General features: G+C 42.7%; 1 protein-coding gene across 1 annotated transcript in view; it reads right to left on the bottom strand.

Moving 5' to 3' along the window:
* The window catches only part of LOC126095496 (furin-like protease 2), a 707,292-nt gene that overhangs the window by 374,067 nt on the left and 312,670 nt on the right, over positions 1-20,555 (bottom strand). The window contains exon 4 of the mRNA XM_049910285.1: positions 2,922-3,056. Within this exon, the coding sequence (XP_049766242.1) occupies positions 2,922-3,056 (135 nt within the window). The remainder of the gene's footprint in view (positions 1-2,921; positions 3,057-20,555) is intronic.

The raw sequence follows: 20,555 nt of genomic DNA, 5'->3' as shown, positions 1-20,555 counted from the left end.
CTTGTCCCATTTGTTATTCATAGCGTTATACAGGGTGTTACAAAAAGGTACGGCCAAACTTTCAATAAACATTCCTCACACACAAATAAAGAAAAGATGTTATGTGGACATGTGTCCGGAAACGCTTAATTTCCATGTTAGAGCTCATTTTAGTTTCGTCAGTAAGTACTATACTTCCTCGATTCACCGCCAGTTGGCCCAATTGAAGGAAGGTAATGTTGACTTCGGTGCTTGCTCTACAGTACTAGCATCAAGCACATCAGTACGTAGCATCAACAGGTTAGTGTTCATCACGAACGTGGTTTTGCAGTCAATGCAATGTTTACAAACGCGGAGTTGGCAGATCCCCATTTGATGTATGGATTAGCACGGGGCAATAGCCGTGGCGCGGTACGTTTGTATCGAGACAGATTACCAGAAGGAAGGTGTCCCGACAGGAAGACGTTCGAAGCAATTGATCGGCGTCTTAGGGAGCACGGAACATTCCAGCCTATGACTCGCGACTGGGGAAGACCTAGAACGACGAGGACACCTGCAACGGACGGTAACCCTAATGTCAGCGTCAGAGAAGTTTCTGCTGTACAAGGTAACGTTGACCACGTCACTGAATGGAGAGTGCTACGGGAGAACCAGTTGTTTCCGTACCATGTACAGCGTGTGCAGGCACTATCAGCAGCTGATTGGCCTCCACTGGTACACTTCTGCGAATGGTTCAGCCAACAATGTGTCAATCCTCATTTCAGTGCAAATGTTCTATTAACGGATGACGCTTCATTGCAACGTGATCAAATTGTAAATTTTCACAATCAACATGTGTGGGCTGACGAGAATACGCACGCAACTGTGCAATCACGTCATCAACACAGATTTTCTGTGAACGTTTGGGCAGGCATTGTTGGTGATGTCTTGATTGGGTCCCATGTCCTTCCACCTACGCTCAATGGAGCACGTTATCATGATTTCATACGGGATACTCTACCTGTGCTGCTAGAACATGTGCCTTTACGACACAACATGTGGTTCATGCACGATGGAGCTCCTGCACATTTCAGTCGAAGTGTTCGTACGCTTCTCAACAACAGATTCGGTGACCGATGGATTCGTAGAGGCGGACCAATTCCATGACCTCCACGCTCTCCTGACCTCAACCCTCTTGACTTTCATTTATGGGGGCATTTGAAAGCGCCTGTCTACGCAAACCCGGTACCAAATCTAGAGACTCTTCGTGCTCGTATTGTGGACGGCTGTGATACAATACGCCATTCTCCAGGGCTGCATCAGCGCATAAGGGATTCCATGCGACGGAGGGTGGATGCATGTATCCTCCCTAACGGAGGACATTTTGAACATTTCGTGTAACAAAGTGTTTGAAGTCACGCTGGTACGTTCTGTTGCTGTGTGTTTCCATTCCATGATTAATGTGATTTGAAGATAAGTAATAAAATGAGCTCTAACAGTGAAAGTAAGCGTTTCCGGACACATGTCCACATAACGTATTTTCTATCTTTGTGTGTGAGGAATGTTTCCTGAAAGTTTGGCCGTACCTTTTCGTAACACCCTGTATAGCCTCCACTGCGAGTTCCACCACCTACTGTCTTTATGTGGTTATTTCACGTCGACTTCGAACACAGGACGTTGTCACATTAGCGTAACTAGACACTGAATTATGGTCCACAGCCGTGAACTAGCATCTCGGAAACAACGAAGCTCTTCGGCTGTTCGCAGACTACAGTTGTAAGTATCTGCCGAGAGGATTTCAAGGAATGTGAAAACTCGAGTAGAGGAACGGTGTTGGACGTCCACATCTCATCACAAGAGAGGACGTTCAGAAACTAGCCAGCTCTATGGAGCAGAATGTCTAGCGATCTATGGCAGATCTGACGACTCAGTGCTGACGCAGGCACAAGCGTTCCAGAGTGCACCAGTCATTGTACACTGCCTGAGTCTCCACAGCAACGACCCCTACGGGTTCCCACCTAGTTCAGCAAGGCTGCCGGATCTGAGGACGTCTGGAGCATTATGACCAGAGCCCTCGAAACGAAGTAAAGAATTTTACGATCTGACGCGCTAATTGAACAGAATTTGGCACTTCATCTCTCAGAAGGACCGCCAACAACCCAATCACTCATTCCGAAACCGAATAATTGCATGCGTAAGGGCCAGAAGTGAACCAAACCGTTATTGACTTGCTCAATTTGTGAAAATCAGCCACTGTATCTGAGATTGTAGTTGTTTGTCATGTACATCATATCTACCGATTCCCGCCCCATTTGGATAAATATTCGTCGTGCATTGTAGTTTTCTTGTTTCCTACCATTCTTTTTTTAAGTGTATTATCACGGACCCGCTGCATTCCTTAAAGCTTGACGTCTTACTCGACGGAGGTGGCAACCTCCAGTAGAACAACTGATCGTATCACAAGTATCGTACTACAATGAGGAGCATGATAGTGATCTCAAGTTCATGGGCAGGTCACCAGTTTCCCCTAATGTGAACCTGACGGAGCTATTGGGCGCCAGTTGCGTGACCAGTGTGTAGCCTTCTCTTGCCGCGTACCCCTAGATGTCCGCCAAGGAGTTACTGAATCCGTTCAACGCAAATTGGCTGAATCGCAAAACACAGAATCTATTGGCGGATCCACGTGACACTAACGAGATTGTCATAATGGAATGTCTAAGGTGAGACGTAGATTTACTGAATTCCTGTTGGAAAAACAGCGACTATAGGAAATACGTATAAATTAGAAGCATCAGAACGAATCGCATTAATTCTAATTTTACAGTTTGTTTTTATTCTCGGTGACAGAACTATCAATGAACCATTTCAAGCCCACATGAAAAAAACAGTTTGCGGAGTCACTGTGTTATTACTAAATGTTGACGCTAGTAGAAATCGTTCGGTATAAGAGTAGAGAGACTTACGTAGTTTGGCGCCAGGTCGGGATGGTTGGTCTGTATGCCGTCGTCCAGTATGGAGACGACGACGCCCTTGCCGGTGTAACCCATGCTCCAGGCTCCCGTCACGTTCATGTCCAGGCCGCCCTTGGCACCACCATTCTGCAACAAGCGAGAATTTCTCTATAATTTCTCTAAGGGTCATTTAAACTTCCGTTGTATATGCTGTTACATCTTAACCTTTATCCCTCTTCACTGGCTGTATTACTTTCGTGAGATATATGCAAATGATTATTATGGAGCCATAAATTTTATATATACAGCAAACTACTCGTTTTAAGTAGCGATTTTCATGTGCATTTTAAATGTTTTGCTATATGATTGGTAATTGTTTGTGCTGGTGGAAGACATCTCCCATAGGTTGAGAATACTGTACGATACAGTGACTTTCCAAAAATAATGTCCATTACCACTTAAAGTCACCTGTTAGACAACGAGTGTTTTACTAAAGTATCTCTAAGCGAATAATAAGTCACTAACACCTTGCAAAGACTCTCAATGAACAGTTTTCGTCTGTCCAAAAAGTCACGTGTGTGTATGCTGAGTTTGAAGTGAATCTCTACATAAGTCGCGTGCCTGCGTAGCTAAGATTTGAGTTAGGTTGGCCATGTGGACGTTCTTATAAAGCAACACTTTGGAATCCGCTGACCGCTGGTTCTAGTAGTAAAGGGGTTAGGCAAAATAATGCGAAAACCTGTACCTTTTAGGGAATGGTTTATTTATAAAGCGTTGGACCCGCTTTTGTCCGTAATACAGCTGCGATTCTTCTTGGAATACTGGCATATAATGATTGTGTAGTCTACCGTGTGACGTTACGCCACTCTTCGATCAGAACCTCATCTAACTCCTGTAGTGAGGAGGGAGGCGGAAATCTGCTCCGGAGTCTGCAGTCTAATACCGCCCACAAGGGTTCGTTAATGTTTAAGTCCGGGGATGTGCTGCCCAAGGAAGACGCTGTACTTCAGTTGCAATCTCCTGGATGTACGAACGGGTGCATTATCGTCCGGAAATATCACATCATTGTTGGGGAACAACGTTTGAAACGTGGGATTCAGCTGATCACATACAATGTTCACATATTCGTTGGCTGCAACACGGCTTTTGAGAATGATGATTGGACCAGCACAATACCATGATATGGCTGCCTACAACATGACACTTCCACCTCCGTGCTTAACCGTTGGAATCAAGCAATTGTAGGCCTCTTTCGGCGATATGCAGACGTAAACCCAGCCCGACGTTGGAAATAACGAAAACGTTGACTCATCAGAACATACGATGTCTTTCCATTGATCAGCCGTCTAGGATTTATGCACCTGACACCATGTTTTAAGCTTTTCCGTATTGCTTGTCTTTACTAATGGTTTCGGTATAGCAGCTCGTCCATGAATATTCGGTTTATGGAGTTCTCGGCAGACAGTGTCGATAGATAAGGGGTCTCGAAGATGGCTGTTGAGCTCTGGAGTCACTTTAGACGCCGTAGTTTTGTGTTGTTTTGACATAATTTGTGCTACCGTACGACGATCTCTGTTATTTAGTTTTGATTTGCGCCCACTATTACGTTTACAAGATAATGTATTTTCATGTTTTTTGTAGGCTGTCATTACTGTTGAAACAGTTGCTCTTGAAACATTCAATAAGTTTGCTGTCTTGATTACTGATACTCCAGCTAATCGCCTACCCCCCCCCCCCCTTCCCCCGCCGCAATCACTCCTCTTTGAAATTCTGTTGGGTCTTTCATTGCAGGCCAACCTGAATGCAAATACGAAGTGTGCACTACCCGTAATATGATTTTCAGCTTTACAAATGTGTTTTGTTTCTGAACAAGGTTAAATCTGTTTTTGTGGTTGAGACTTTGTTCAACACAAGGATTAACATCGATCTTTCATTAAGCCATCTGTGGACGTGGGTCATGCTGCCGACCGCCCCAGCTTCGCACAGGAAACATCATGTATTTATGGTCAAGGAAATTCTTTTATGGGCCACTGCTTAAAGATATTCATGAGACTCAGACAACAATGTCAGGTAACGGAATATCGCGACTTTCAAATAAGTCAGACTACTCGTACTTAGGTGGCACACACCAGGAAAGTTCTTAGGAGGCATGGCACACACCAGAAAAGTTCTTAGGAGGCACAGATGTATTTTAATTGGCGTTTCGAGTGGCATCTCATGGTAATGATAGGAGTTCATTAATATGTTTAATAACAATGTAAATTGTAGTGACGGACAAAAAAACACTTGAGACTTTGGCGTTGGCACTGTGGCAGGTTTTGGTAAGCCTAGATTTTTCTGTAGGTCCTGTAGGAGGTCGAGAAGATAACACAAGAGTAAAAAATATTATATCACTTTATTAAAATTTGAAAACTCTGAAATAGTTAACTTAAAAACAATTCAGGTCCGCAGGAATGTCTACACATTAGTTACTGTCGCTGAATCTGTAACTTAACTCTTTTGGAATGATAATGAATTACAGTTCTCAAATACACCTCTCTGTTAACTTTGTTATCGTTCTGACTTCTACTATAATTCGCGCTTGCAGGATCCGAAAGACGATTTTGTCGTCGTGAGCTATGATTCCAGACCTTTTATGTATGAGTGACACTGTGCTCTGACGTGAGTACACTTCCAGCGACAATGGTGTCAGGCAGTGGCTTTCATTATTTGTCGTTCGACCTTCCGTCGTGAAATACAGAATTTGCCTTGGTACCTCCTTTTTCGGACAACAGTATTTGTGTGTTGGTCAAACTTTTCAGACTCATTGCCGCAACTCTTTGTTGCAGACTCTTGTAGCAGACATTTTTGCCAAGCGACGCACAGAACCATGTCGCATGGAGGTTTGATTGAGAGAGCCGAAAACTGGAAGTTGTAACGTACATTCCACTGCAGAGAAAACTTTCTTTACGTAAAAGATTAAAAGCTGCATCCCTTGCTCAAGTATCATCTCGGAAATCACTATACTTTTTGCCTGAAAAATTAACAACCAGGTAGTTATGATTAGCCCGTATTTTCGCTATGCAGTTGTCAAACGACTGCTTACTTATACGTCTCACTGCTCATTGTCCAAAGAATGTGATGTGAATCGTGAGTGTGAACTGAGATTGAAACTCTGGTGCAAGCAAAAATCTACCGACTTAAATTGACATTTCGTTACGAAATGCGTCACCAAACCGTCTGTAGAAGACTCCTAGAGCTTCTGCAGTCATTCTAAAGAAATTTCCAAATTCCATCTTTTCCTCTACCTTTAAGATGTGAAGAAAATATTTCCCTCGACTGTTCCCTTCTTTATGAAGTTCCGTTACTTTTTGGTTGATTCACCTTATCACATATAAAGCTGCGCACGAAATCAAGCTAACGTATGGCCTCCTTAAAGATCATGAAACACCTAGATATCTTTCTCACCAGGGAGATTCACGCACCAGTCTTATGCATAATTTCAAAGTGTCCTAATAAATAAAATAGGATTACATCAAGGTGTGTAGACAATCAGTGAGAGCATCGAATACGTTCCACTTGTTGTCAGTACATCTAAAAAAGGGGACTGTTCTTGCACAGATGCATTTTGCTATCCAGAACTTTACATCCAAAGAATTTTGCCATTCGCTGCTAGACGTAAACTGCATTACTTTCACAGCAGCTGGAGACAGATTAAACATCGTCTATCCTGTTTGCACCGAATTATGTACACAAACATCCCTGGTATATCAGTCTGTCTATTAATGACAATCAAATAAATATCCCTACGGTAGCTCCTGAGATTAGCCACAACTAACAGACAAAAGCACAACAGCCTTGCACTTATACATGCATATACAATAGATACATTACGAGGGGGTTCTGAGATTATATGACGCTCATTTTGTTCTGTTTTTGATAAGATGTATCATTGATTTAAAACGTGATTGCTTGGAGGACATATGTAACCTCATTACTGATTTGTAGTGTTGTTTCAAATTAGCTTTAATCATTTTTCAACTAGAAGTCACTTACATGTTTTTACTTCATTCATGCTCAGTTCCGATGTGCTCACTTATGTTTTGTGTAAGTCCGTAGTAGATCGGACAAGTACAATTCACTGAGTTCATTTTACATTACCTTCAGTAGAACTGCGATAAACTGCCTTTGGCAGATGGGATATTTATTTCCTTACATTCATGTTTCAGCAAACACAAGGTAGATTAGAACTGATGAGAACTTCGAGACAAAAGGTAGTGGCTTTTGTGATGCGTACTGTTACCGCTAGGTGTTAGGTTTTATGAGAAGCAGTTTACAGACCTATCACATGCGAGTATAGGGGAGGATGCGTTCACAATTGCAGGCTACGTTACAATCATCAAATGTCTTGGTCACACTTTTGCTTACTTAAGCACAATTGCAAGAGCAGGTTGCGTTGTTGTTCATTGAAGCGTAAAATTTTTGTTCAAGAGGAGGAATATTTTTATGACATAAATACTGAAGTCATATCAGATGATGTGCTCATTTTAAATTTAAATAGGAGGTGGGAGATTTCAACTGTGAAACCAGTCAACTGTCAAATACAAATGAATTATTATTACATTGTTTTACAGGAAACAAGCATTTAACACATTCTCTTTTGTTACCTGCTGTGCTGAATAAGCTAAATATTTACGAGGTTAAGCATTTTCCTACCTCTGTAAGTTAACATATTTTGAGGACATAAATTATTTGTTTATAAAGTATTCAAGCGATTTTATACTAATTTCTTTCTTTGTCATGAAAATAATATCCACTTTCTTGCACGAACACTTTTTTTAAATGTTTCATATACGCAGCCACGATAACTACTAAGCTGTCATATCAGTCACTGCGTAGCTTAATACAGATTCCATTTTGAATTGAACGGTAAAGATACTTGCTTTTCATTGATAAATGCAAAACATTTTATGCTATACAATCACATGAATTTAACTATGGTGTAATTTGGTGAAATGAACACGTGGTATCATTCAAGTTTTAGCTGTATGTTATATTAAAGAACATGCTGCGTAAGGTCAACCGCAACATGAATCCCAGAACCCGCCTGGGTTGTCATGTACGTTAAAACGAACGCTTCCACGACGGGGAGGTACGCCGGCTCCGGATAGAATCCGCCTGGTAGATAACGACAAGAGTTCGGCGTGTTGGTTAGACTGGATGTCTGTTTTAAGAGTTTTTCCTCATCCCAGTCGGTGGACACTGGGCTGGTTGCCATGTTACGCCTTTGATACACGCTACGCAAACATTTAGAACATTCCCTCACACCTGCGCAGGATATTTACTGTACACGCAGACAGACTTGTGGTACGCTGCTGCTGCCGTAGATGGGTGACCAAGAGAGTGGCGACTTTCAATGTTTGGTCTCCTTAAATACTTACTCAGCATCAGCTCTCCCTAATTAAGGTTTTCCTTAGTAACAGACTTATCCTTGGAGTAATGAACTGCGTGTGTACCCTGTACACATACACACAGTATTATTTTCTGCCTCTAAAAGAAGTTTTTTCCGTACATGTGTGACCATGCTGGGTGCAGCCATTCTCTGTGAAATATATAAATACGCAAACAGCTTCTAGGAATTTTAAGTAAAATGTTAACGATATTGTTGATGATATTAAGGCAGCCTAGAATGACAGTTTATTTACTAGGTAAAAAGAATAGTAGTGTTCTTAGAATTAGAGTAAATGATTGGCTTAACCCACTAATGTGCATTTCCTAAATGCAGAAATATTGAGATCGTTAGGAGATCTCACGAAATCAGATTGCAATTCCAGAGATCTGCCACCTCCTGCCCTGACTCCTTCAGTTCTGCAATCGTCAGTCTCACTTGCCAGTACACTTGAATTGAACCTATGACATGAAATCGCTTTGCCGGTCAATGATACCTACCACGCGAGTATTTTGGAATAACTGAAACCATCCTATAGTTCGCTTAATGGGACTTCATTGACCACAGTTAAAGTCTCTGTTTAATTGTTGATCAGAGAATAACATTGTAACTGCACATTAATAATTATTGTTTTAAGCTTTCCAACAGAGATCAAAATTCGCCTTGACTAAGCGAGGATGTGTGAGTGTGTTACGAGTAACTTGTCTCAGATTAGGTATTTGTGTTGTTGCCTTGGAAAATATGAAAACAAAGTTTGTAAGGAAATGTTGAGGTAATGTTGTCTGGACACACTTAATGTATAATAAAAACACGAATAACTTTTACAGCACGTTACTATCCATATATCTCCCTCACAACCATGTATGTTTCACAAGCTGCGACTTGTTCGCCAATTGAACAGTGACCCGAATATCGAATAAGTTTCCTTTACTTCACGTCTATGGTCACACATTTTTTGTCATCAGACTACCGGTTTCGGCCTGTAATTACCATCTTCAGATATCCTTCATAAAAATATGTCCTAATGTACTGGATTATATAATATTCTGGATTATGTACACAAAAATATGCAGTGAATATACCAATTAGAACATCATTACTTATTTGGATTTGACATTATTTCAGTACAAAATGTTTAAGATCTGTGCTTTTTATAGGTGCACTGAGAAACATTAATCGATTTAAATAAATAACTAAGCTGAACAAAACAATTCCTCTGAGAAAATTATTGGCATAAATTCCTTAGAAATTAGATTTCGTGAGGAACTGAGAGTTTTGCATACACCTACGAAACAAAATGTGTTGTATTGTAAAAATAACCAAGTCAAACACATTAGCAAGTATATGTCGTATTCGTTAACACACTTCTCGTAAGGCCTATTCTTTCACCTAGTGTGCAAATGAGCAATGTAACGTAAATTTCGTGAACAAAATACCAAGTGATTTCCTGTCAGACATTTAAAAGGAATGTTGCAGTATAACTCCGCCAGATACAATGAACTGCTCTTGCGACGCTCAGGAAAACATCATCATACAGGGGGAGTAATCCTCAGGGAATGATTCAGTCATCAAAAGAAGACCCTTTTAGGATGAAAGAGCGGCTAGCCTGGAAGATGTCGCAGCGGGAGAAGCTATCCAGCGCCTCAAAAGCGTGAAACTGGGCAACGTAACACCTCCGGCTATGTTGCATTAAAAGCTCATCAAACAACCAGTGGCAACAACCGGTTGCCACATGCTATGGTCTTTTATGGAGTGGTGTGCTTCTGCTGCAGAAGTACTGGTCGGCAACCTCTCATATTCTCCCCTCCCCACCCCTAATCAGACTCTCGGACGTTCTAAATTGAGCGCTGACATTCTCTGTACACAACTGCACAGTGGTGCAGTAACAGACGCAGCATCCACTCACTTTCCGTGAATTACGTCTCCAGTAGCTTCAGACATCTGAGGGACCTTATACAACTCGGCAACTCTGCAGTGCTGGGTGAACTATGAGGTGACCTTCTCCTTCGTTGATCGCTTGTTCGACCCTGGCGGATGGGCTTTCCAGTCTCTGTTTCTGCTCTGCAGTCCCTGAAGTCCTTGACGTTTTCCAATGACTGTAGTTCAGACAAACACGTTTCCCGTAGGCCATGCTGAATATTACGGTATTAAAACCATCCATCCCAGAGTGGTACGTAGCAAGTACAAGGTTGTCAGGCTCCCTGACAAAACATCGGCGGCAGCTTCATTGACCCCAGCGCCCGTTGCTACTAACACATACTGTCTCCTGAGCCGGCAGTTGCTGCCTTCTCTCGAAAGAACTCTCCAGATGCGGCAGCAAGTCCAAATCTGGGTAGCAGTTTCGTCATTACACGTGTGGTGAATGAACTTTCTGCCTTTGTGGTCTCATTTATCCCCGGGAACGGGTTTGGTAGAGAAAATTGACGTGCACGGAAATGCGCCGGTGTAATTTTTGAAACTGGAAGGTCCTGCAGAATTGTCTCAGTTTTGGGAAAGTTATAGGGATCTCTATTTACGACCAGATGTCAGCAATTTAATTCGGTGCGCCACAAATTGCCATGAACGTAATCAGTACCAGAAAAAAGTAATAAGGGCGCTTTCCGACGTTATGGTCACAGGGAACATCAACCTGTGGAGTCGAAGTGATTGGCTTTTTGCAAGCCGTTTAGTTTAGCTATGTTCGAGTGTATGAGTTGACTTCGAATTTTTGTGTACAGTAAGTGTATTGTATTTTTGATAGATGAAATTTATATGAGGCTTGAATGGAGAGTAATGCCTCCACCTTCCTTAATTGCGTTTGGATAAGAATATTTCAATAAATCAAACGCAGAAATAATCCTTAGAATGTGATCTTTAATTACCAATATTCACTTTTCCACATAATCACCAGCCAATTGGATACATTTCTGCCAACGATGAACACGTTTTCTGAAGTCGTCACGGAAGAAGTCGATACACTGTTTTCGCAACCACAGTCTCACAGTTCTCGCAACGTCTTCATCAGAAGCATAAAGATATCCCCACAGATCGTCTTTCATTACTGGGAACAGATGAAAGCAGACGGTTCTAAACCTGAACCGTATGAAGTATCCTGTAAGCTGGTGGGACACAGTCCCTGAAGTTCTGCTGTGGTGGCACGTGAAGTGTGTGGTTTGGCATTGTCATGCTGCAGGAAAACATTTCCCTTTTCATTTCGGACTCCCGTTAGCCATCGTTTCAGAGTTCGCAGTGTTAAAATGTAACGCTCTGAATTTATTGTTGTTCAATGATCAAGGAAATCAACATGGATAACACCATCTGCGTCCCAGATCACCGTGGCCATTATTTTTCCAGCTGAGGGTTGCGTCTTGACTTTCTTTTTCTGGGACGTCTTTGTGTCAATAGTCCACAGACTGACGTTTCGTCTCCGGGTTGTAATCGTGTAACCAAGTTTCGTCTCCTGTCACAACTGAATGGAAAAAGGCGTCACCTTCATTCTCGTAACAGGAGAGGAGTTCCTGCCAAATTTCAAGCTAGTGCGCTTTCATTTCTGAATTCAGCAGCCGGGGTTCCCATTGCGTACAGATCTTCCGATAGCCAAGCAAAGCAATAACGTGACCCACACGATTGTGCTTGCAATTTCTCTCTGTGTGAAAGGACTATCGTCCTCAATCAATCTGTCAACAAATTGCTTGTGACACTCGGTGATTGCTGTCACAGGACGTCCAATTCTTTGTTTGTCACGCAGTTCAGATGTTCCCGCCTCAACATCTTTAAACTTACCCGCCCAACGACGCACAGTACTCACATCAACACAATCACTATAAACTGCTTTCATTCTCTGATGAATCTCCTTTGGGTTGACAGATTCTGCTGTCAAGAATTAAATTACTGCATGTTGCTTAAATCACATTGACCGAAATCTGCGCAGCGTTCCATACTTTACACTGTAACAACACAACCGTTCAGTGCTAAGGCTTCTCGCCAACTGGAGCTGTAGGGAAGAGGCTACGGAACAAGCCAGTACCTGCTGCATACCAATGCTGCCAACTGTCGAAGAGTTACCGAGGTAGAGGCATTATTTTTCAGTCAACCCTCGTACAAATGCAATAATGATTCTGGTGCGTTTGAATCCTTGTAGCTGAACTGAAGGAGACTAATGCTGCTTTTGAATGTCGAGTGGATACTCTGATGGCTGAGAAACCTTGTGGAGATGGTGAAATAGTCGGGATGGTAGAAACAAAAGCGCCATTCACTATTCCCACGCCTTCTTTCAATTCGTCAGCAGCTACTCTAATGAGCCCTTTTCGAGTAGAATGACTGGGATGTGTAAGCACTGACTGATAATTTGGAAGCCGCTGCGATTCTGGATGTTTGGTCGGATACGAGTGTTTATACATTACCAGATTAGAGTTAACGAGTGAGGCAAGAGCTACATAACGTACCATGAGGGGCTGAACTAGGCACACATTGCAGTACCGCAAAAATGGATTCACTCAGCGCTGCCACAAAGAAAATCATTCGAGATTTCTTATGGAGCATCAGAGTAACGGAACGAATCGATGGAAACATTCACGGATAATATTGGGAAAGCAAGTACGCAAACGTATGAGCTGGCTTAGAATGAGGTGGATTATTCTCCAAGAGGCAGGACACAGAATACCAGATGCTTTTTCTTGAAGGGGCTTTTACATAATAGGTCAAGCATAGTATAGATGCAAAACCCGCTGCTGCCACTAACATTGATATGCAACCACAAAAATTGGATATATCAACGCGAGTGCAGAATAAGCAAGTCGTTTGTTTTATCAGTGGTTAAATATCGGGCTATAGGAGTGGAAATGTTGGCCACATTCGGAATCAATGCCGCCAACCAAAGTTCAATAAAAGAAGTGATAGGACGCTGCGTGTGGGATTGTAGGAATATGAAACAGGTTGATAGAAGGTCGTCAAACACTAATGGCAACTCTGCAACATATAAGTGGCTTTCCTAGAGATATACAACAACCATGTATGCAGAGGTGGAGTGTTGCCTAGAGTACATGGTGAGTGGTACAGAATATAAATTTTTAGTGGACACAGGGACTCATGTGTCAGAAGTCAACCAGGACGAGACTGAGTTGCTCGCATTACAAATTATACATGGATTAGACGTACCCAGAAGCTGATACAGAGCACAATTTGGTGGTAATGAGGAGCAGACTGAGGTTTAAGAGACTAGTAAGGACAATCAATCCGCAAGGAAGTGGGATACGGAAGTGCTAAGGAATGAAGAGCTGTGCTTGAAATTCTCTGAGGCTATAGGTACTACTATAGGTCAGAGCTCGGGAGCCACCTCATTTGAAGAGGAATGGTCGTCTCTAAAAAAGGCAATCGCAGAAGTTGTGAAGAAAACAGTAGGTACAAGACGGATAACTGCAAAGAAACCATGGGTACCAGAATACATAATTCAGTTCCTCGATGAAAGAAGGAGGTATAAAAACGTTCATGGAAATTGAGAAATACAGAAATACAAGACAATTAGGAACTAATGAAATATGAAGCATAGGGAAGATAAGGCGAAATGGCTAAATGAAAAATGAGAATAAATCGGAAATGATGGCCGGAAAGACTGACTGAGCATATAGAAATGTGAAAGTAACCATTATTTGAACTAATGCCAAGGTCGGTAACATTAAGGACGCCATGGTAATTCCACTGTTAAATGGAGAATTCAGGGCAGATACATGCAAGTATTACACTGGAGGACACTATGAGAAGAAGGACTTGTCTGATGACATCATCGGAGAATAGAAATGGATCATTATAGAAGAAATAGGAGATCCAGTATTAGAATCTGAATTTAAAAGAGCTTTGCATAACTTAGTTTCTAATGAGGCAAAGAGACATATAACACTGCACCATAATTCCTACAATCATTGGGAGATGTGGCAACAAAACGGCTATCCAACTGGTGTATAGAATGTAAGAGACAGCTGACATACCATCTGACTTTTGGACCCGGCCGGGGTGGCCGAGCAATTCTAGGTGCTACAGTCTGGAACCGCGCGACCGCTATGGTTGCAGGTTCGAATCATGCCTCGGGCATGGATGTGTGTGATGTCCTTAGGTTAGTTAGGTTTAAGTAGTTCTAAGTTCTAGGGGACTGGTGACCTTAGAATTTAAGTCCCATAAAGCTCATTTTTTTATTTACTTTTGGAATCCATCATTCAAACATTTCCAAAGAGTGCGACAGCAGACAGTTGCGAGTATTATATAAAAAAAAAAAAAAACAGCTCAACAGCTCATGCGTCTAAGTTGCGGACAAGAATAATATACGGAAGAATGCAAAAGAAAATTGAAGATGGCGATAAATGTGGCTTTAGGAAAGGTAAACCCACCAGTGAGACAGTTCTGACGTTGTGATTGATAATGAAATCAAGATTAAAGGCAACTCAAGACACGTCTGTAGAATCTGTTAACCTTGAAATTTGACACTGTAAAGTGGCGCAAGATGTTCGAAATTCTGAGGAAAGCACAGATAAACGGTAGGGCGAAAGGGTAATATGCAACAAGTACAAGAGGCAAGTGCTCTGTTACGTCTTGTTACTTTCGTCTTTCTTCGATTTGCACTCAATCCATATTTTTTACTCATTAGACTGTTCATTCCAGTCAACTTATCCTGTAACACTGCTTCACTTTCACTGATGATAGCAATGTCATCAGCAATATCCTACTCCTGCAACTTTGTTTTATTTATGTCATTGCTTCTTTGGTGTATGTGTTGAACAATAAGAGCAAAAGACTACATGTATGCCTTGCACACTTTTTAATCCGTGCACTTCGTTTTTTGTCATTCAGTCTTATTGTGTTAGCTGCCTTTCCCTATAGCTTCCTATTTTTCTCTGAATTTGAAACACTTTGCACCACTGAATACAGTCGACCGCTTTTCCCTGGTCCATAGGTCCAATGAACGTGTCTTGGATTTTCCTCAGTCTTACATCCATTATCAATTGCAGAGTCAGAAATGCCTCTCTCTACCATTAATTTGTTATAGAGCACAGTGACCGTCATCTAACGAATCCTCCATTTTCTTTTCTGTTCTTCTGTATATTATTCTTGTCAGCAACTTAAACGCAAATGCTGTTAGGCTATTTGTGCTGCAATTCTCGTACTTGCCGGCTCTATCTCCAGAATAGTGTACATAATGTTTCTCCGAAAGTCTGATGGTATATAGCCAGTCTAAACACCAACAAGAATACTCGTTGTGTTGCCACATCCCGCAATAATTTTAGAAACTCTGATTCAGTGTTATATATCACTTCTGCCTCATTAGGTCCGAAGTTGTCCATACATCTTTCAAAGTCTTTCTCTAATGCGGGATGCCCTATCTTACCCCTGTCAACTCCTGCTTCTTATATTACTTCATCAGACAAGTTCCCGTTCCAAGAGAGCTTCAGTGTACTCTTTCTACCTACCCGCACTCTCCTCATCATTTAGCAGTGGAAATTCAGTTCCAATTTTTGAAGTTACCCTCCTTGCTTCTAATCTCATCGAATGTTGTTCAGACATTTGTATATGCTGCGTCAGTCCTTCGGAATATCATTTCTTTTTAGATTTCTTCACATTTTTCAAGTAGCCATTTTGCCTTAGTTTCCCTGCAGTTACTGTTTATTGCATTCCTGTGCGACTTGTATTTCTTTGTTCTTGAATTTCATTAAACAGTTTTGTCTTCCTTCGATCAACTGAAGTATTATACCCGCGGCTCCTTCGCAGTTACCTTCCTTATTCCTACGATTTTTTTCCCAGCTTTGATAAACGTTCTAAGAGATGTCCATTCCTCTTCAAATGAAATGCCTACTGAGATATTCATTATGGTAATGTCTATAGTCCAGTCTCAGTGAACTTCAAGCGCATATCTTCATTCCTTAATTAAGTGTCGCACTTCAGCCGGCCTGCGTGGCCGAGCGGTTCTAGGCGCTTTAGTCTGGAATCGCGCGATCGCTACGGTCTCTGGTTGGAATCCTGCCTCGGGCATGGATGTGTGTGATGTCCTTAGGTTAGTTAGGTTAAACTAGTTCTAAGTTCTAGGGGACTGATGACCTCAGCTGTTAAGTCCCATAGTGCTCAGAGCCATGTGAACCATTTCTTTGTCCCACTTCCTTACGCCAAGTTTTATCCTTACGGGTCTCTTAAACTTCCACTTACTGGGGTACGCCTCACAGAAGAGTATCTGATTTCAGAGTCTCTGCCTGACCATGATGTAATATCACTGGAATCTCAAGTATCTTCCATTCACTTTAATTATACCTCGTCCTCTTGTGACCTTTTAACAAAGTATTTGCTGTCACTAGACGATATATATGGCACAATTAATTTAGAATTAGTGTTTCGCCTCTCTCGTTCCTACCACCAATCCTCTTTCTCCTGTGATTCACCTAAGTTTTCCTCTATAACAGATATCCAATGTTCCATGACTACTAGATTTTCAAACCCTTTACATACAGAATTGCGCCGTAATTATCCTTCAGATCTTTGTTTTTTTTACTACCGATGTCCTCCTGTATACCTGAACAGTTGTTGGTGTTGGTTTTCTGGTAGAACAACCTGTCATTGAACTCTTCACAGTAACTCTGTCTCTGCCCTACACTCCCGTTGATAACGATTCCTACTCTCGCTACTCCATTTTCCGCTGTTGTTGAAATTACCCTATACTCTTCTTACCAGAAATCCTTGTCTTCATTCCATTTCGCCACCCTGAAACCCACAATATTTACATTGTGCTTTAGAATTTCCTCTTTCAGAATTATAGCTTCCCTACAACATTAAAACTTCTGACATTTCACGACCCGACTCTTAGAACCTTAAGATTTCTATTGTTATTCAGTCTTTTCCTCATGGACACCTTCCCTCTAGCAGTGCCCCTCCGGAGATCCGAATTGGGAAGCAGTCCGTAATCTTTTGCCAGTGGAGACAACATAACGACATTTATCAATTATAGACCATATGTCCGGTCAATATATATTACATGATTTTAAAGCAGTGGTATCCGTTGCCTTCTGCGTCTTTACACCATTGATCACTGCTCATTCTTCCACCTATCAGGGAAAGTTTCCAACCGTAAGGGCAAGAGTGCCCTGAACCTTTGTATGCTCCTACCTGACAATGCTGTTGGTAGAACGAGGGCGACTTGTTACTCCAGAAGCCTTCTGTGGCTATGGCTGATGATTTTTATTCAGATTTTAGGCAGTGGCGAAGTTCGAACCCGGGAACCAGTATGAGTTGGTAAGTAATCAGATAAGCAACCTCTAGACCACTTTTCAGCACGGTTCTCTTAAATTTCAGTCTGCTCATCATGAGTATTAACTATCAAGTGAGTCTGTATCTACTCTTTGGTATGCATTACAGTCTAATATACACTCCTGGAAATGGAAAAAAGAACACATTGACATCGGTGTGTCAGACCCACCATACTTGCTCCGGACACTGCGAGAGGGCTGTACAAGCAATGATCACAAGCACGGCACAGCGGACACACCAGGAACCGCGGTGTTGGCCGTCGAATGGCGCTAGCTGCGCAGCATTTGTGCACCGCCGCCGTCAGTGTCAGCCAGTTTGCCGTGGCATACGGAGCTCCATCGCAGTCTTTAACACTGGGAGCATGCCGCGACAGCGTGGACGTGAACCGTATGTGCAGTTGACGGACTTTGAGCGAGGGCGTATAGTGGGCATGCGGGAGGCCGGGTGGACGTACCGCCGAATTGCTCAACACGTGGGGCGTGAGGTCTCCACAGTACATCGATGTTGTCGCCAGTGGTCGGCGGAAGGTGCACGTGCCCGTCGACCTGGGACCGGACCGCAGCGACGCACGGATGCACGCCAAGACCGTAGGATCCTACGCAGTGCCGTAGGGGACCGCACCGCCACTTCCCAGCAAATTAGGGACACTGTTGCTCCTGGGGTATCGGCGAGGACCATTCGCAACCGTCTCCATGAAGCTGGGCTACGGTCCCGCACACCGTTAGGCCGTCTTCCGCTCACGCCCCAACATCGTGCAGCCCGCCTCCAGTGGTGTCGCGACAGGCGTGAATGGAGGGACGAATGGAGACGTGTCGTCTTCAGCGATGAGAGTCGCTTCTGCCTTGGTGCCAATGATGGTCGTATGCGTGTTTGGCGCCGTGCAGGTGAGCGCTACAATCAGGACTGCATACGATCGAGGCACACAGGGCCAACACCCGACATCATGGTGTGGGGAGCGATCTCCTACACTGGCCGTACACCACTGGTGATCGTCGAGAGGACACTGAATAGTGCACGGTACATCCAAACCGTCATCGAACCCATCGTTCTACCATTCCTAGACCGGCAAGGGAACTTGCTGTTCCAACAGGACAATGCACGTCCGCATGTATCCCGTGCCACCCAACGTGCTCTAGAAGGTGTAAGTCAACTACCCTGGCCAGCAAGATCTCCGGATCTGTCCCCCATTGAGCATGTTTGGGACTGGATGAAGCGTCGTCTCACGCGGTCTGCACGTCCAGCACGAATGCTGGTCCAACTGAGGCGCCAGGTGGAAATGGCATGGCAAGCCGTTCCACAGGACTACATCCAGCATCTCTACGATCGTCTCCATGGGAGAATAGCAGCCTGCATTGCTGCGATAGGTGGATATACACTGTACTAGTGCCGACATTGTGCATGCTCTGTTGCCTGTGTCTATGTGCCTGTGGTTCCGTCAGTGTGATCATGTGATGTATCTGACCCCAGGAATGTGTCAATAAAGTTTCCCCTTCCTGGGACAATGAATTCACGGTGTTCTTATTTCAATTTCCAGGAGTGTATGATTTTGGAATCTCCGTCTGATCATGATGTAATCCACCACGAGCCTCCGTGTGCCTCTGAGTCTCGTCCAAGTATACTTACTCCTGAGACTCTGGAACACAGTATTTTCTATTGCCACCTGAAATTCATTGCAGAATCATTTAGCGTATATCCTGTCCCATTTCTAGTGCTTCTCTACTAGTGTCTAGTTTCTCCTCGTGAATTCTTTTCCGTAATCTTTTCTTCTGTTGGTTCCCCTATAACTGCAATCCAAACTCATATGCTTAATAAATTTTCGTAACCCTTTACATGCTGAGATACCCGTTCATACACTTGTTCTATCTGTTCATATTTTGCTTGTGACTTCGTCGTTTATAACTCAAACGGTTGCCTGTCGTATCTGATTATGACAACCCTACCAGTGAACTGTTCACACTAAATCATTCTTCCCCTACTTTCCTATTCATCATGAATCTTACTCCCATAGTAGTATTTTTTGCTGTTGTTGACATTGACGTATATTCGTCTTACCACTTAACCTTACCCCTTTTAATTTCACTTCACTGACTCCCACTATACACAGACTGAGCTTCAGCATTTCCCCCTTTCGATTTCCTACCTTTCCTACTAGGTTTAAACTTCCGATATTTCATAACGCGACTCGTAGTACTTTATCCGTTCGCTGACTATTTAATCTTTCTTTCATAGCCATCTGCCTCTTAGGAGTCCACTCACAGCGATCCGAATGTGGGACTAAAGTGGAATCTTTTGGCAATGGAGAGATCATTGTGACAAAATGAGAGTTTCACTATGCAGCGGAGTGTGGGCTGATATGAAATTTCGTGACAGATTAAAACTGTGTTCCGGACCGAGACAAACTCGAGACCTTTGCGTTTCGTGGATAAGCGCTCTACCACTTTCTTTTTTTATTATTATGAAACTTCTTGGAAATAAAAACTGTGCTGGAATGAGACTCGAACTCGAAACCTTTGCCTTTCGGTGGCAACTAATCTACCATGTTTTTCTTATTTTGTTTTTTATATTTTTCCCGACCATTTTTACACGACTTTTTTTTATTTTTTTTTCTTATTTCCCGCTTCACACGAATGGTCGCCCTATCCGCTTTTTTATTTATATTTTACATTTAAACAGGAACAATAGAAAACGAAAAAAACTACCTTTTTGTTGGTACTACAGAATGAGACTAACAATTTCTTTATATGTATACATATATAATCTGAAAGGATAACTACATTCCTGGAAATTGAAATAAGATCACCGTGAATTCATTGTCCCAGGAAGGGGATACTTTATTGACACATTCCTGGGGTCAGATACATCACATGATCACACTGACAGAACCACAGGCACATAGACACAGGCAACAGAGCATGCACAATGTCGGCACTAGTACAGTGTATATCCACCTTTCGCAGCAA

This window comes from Schistocerca cancellata, chromosome 8, assembly GCF_023864275.1.
Source record: "Schistocerca cancellata isolate TAMUIC-IGC-003103 chromosome 8, iqSchCanc2.1, whole genome shotgun sequence".
In the NCBI taxonomy this organism is placed as follows: Eukaryota; Metazoa; Arthropoda; class Insecta; order Orthoptera; family Acrididae; genus Schistocerca; species Schistocerca cancellata.
The sequence above is the reverse complement of the archived record's forward strand: the minus strand, read 5'-3'. Positions and strand labels throughout refer to the sequence as shown.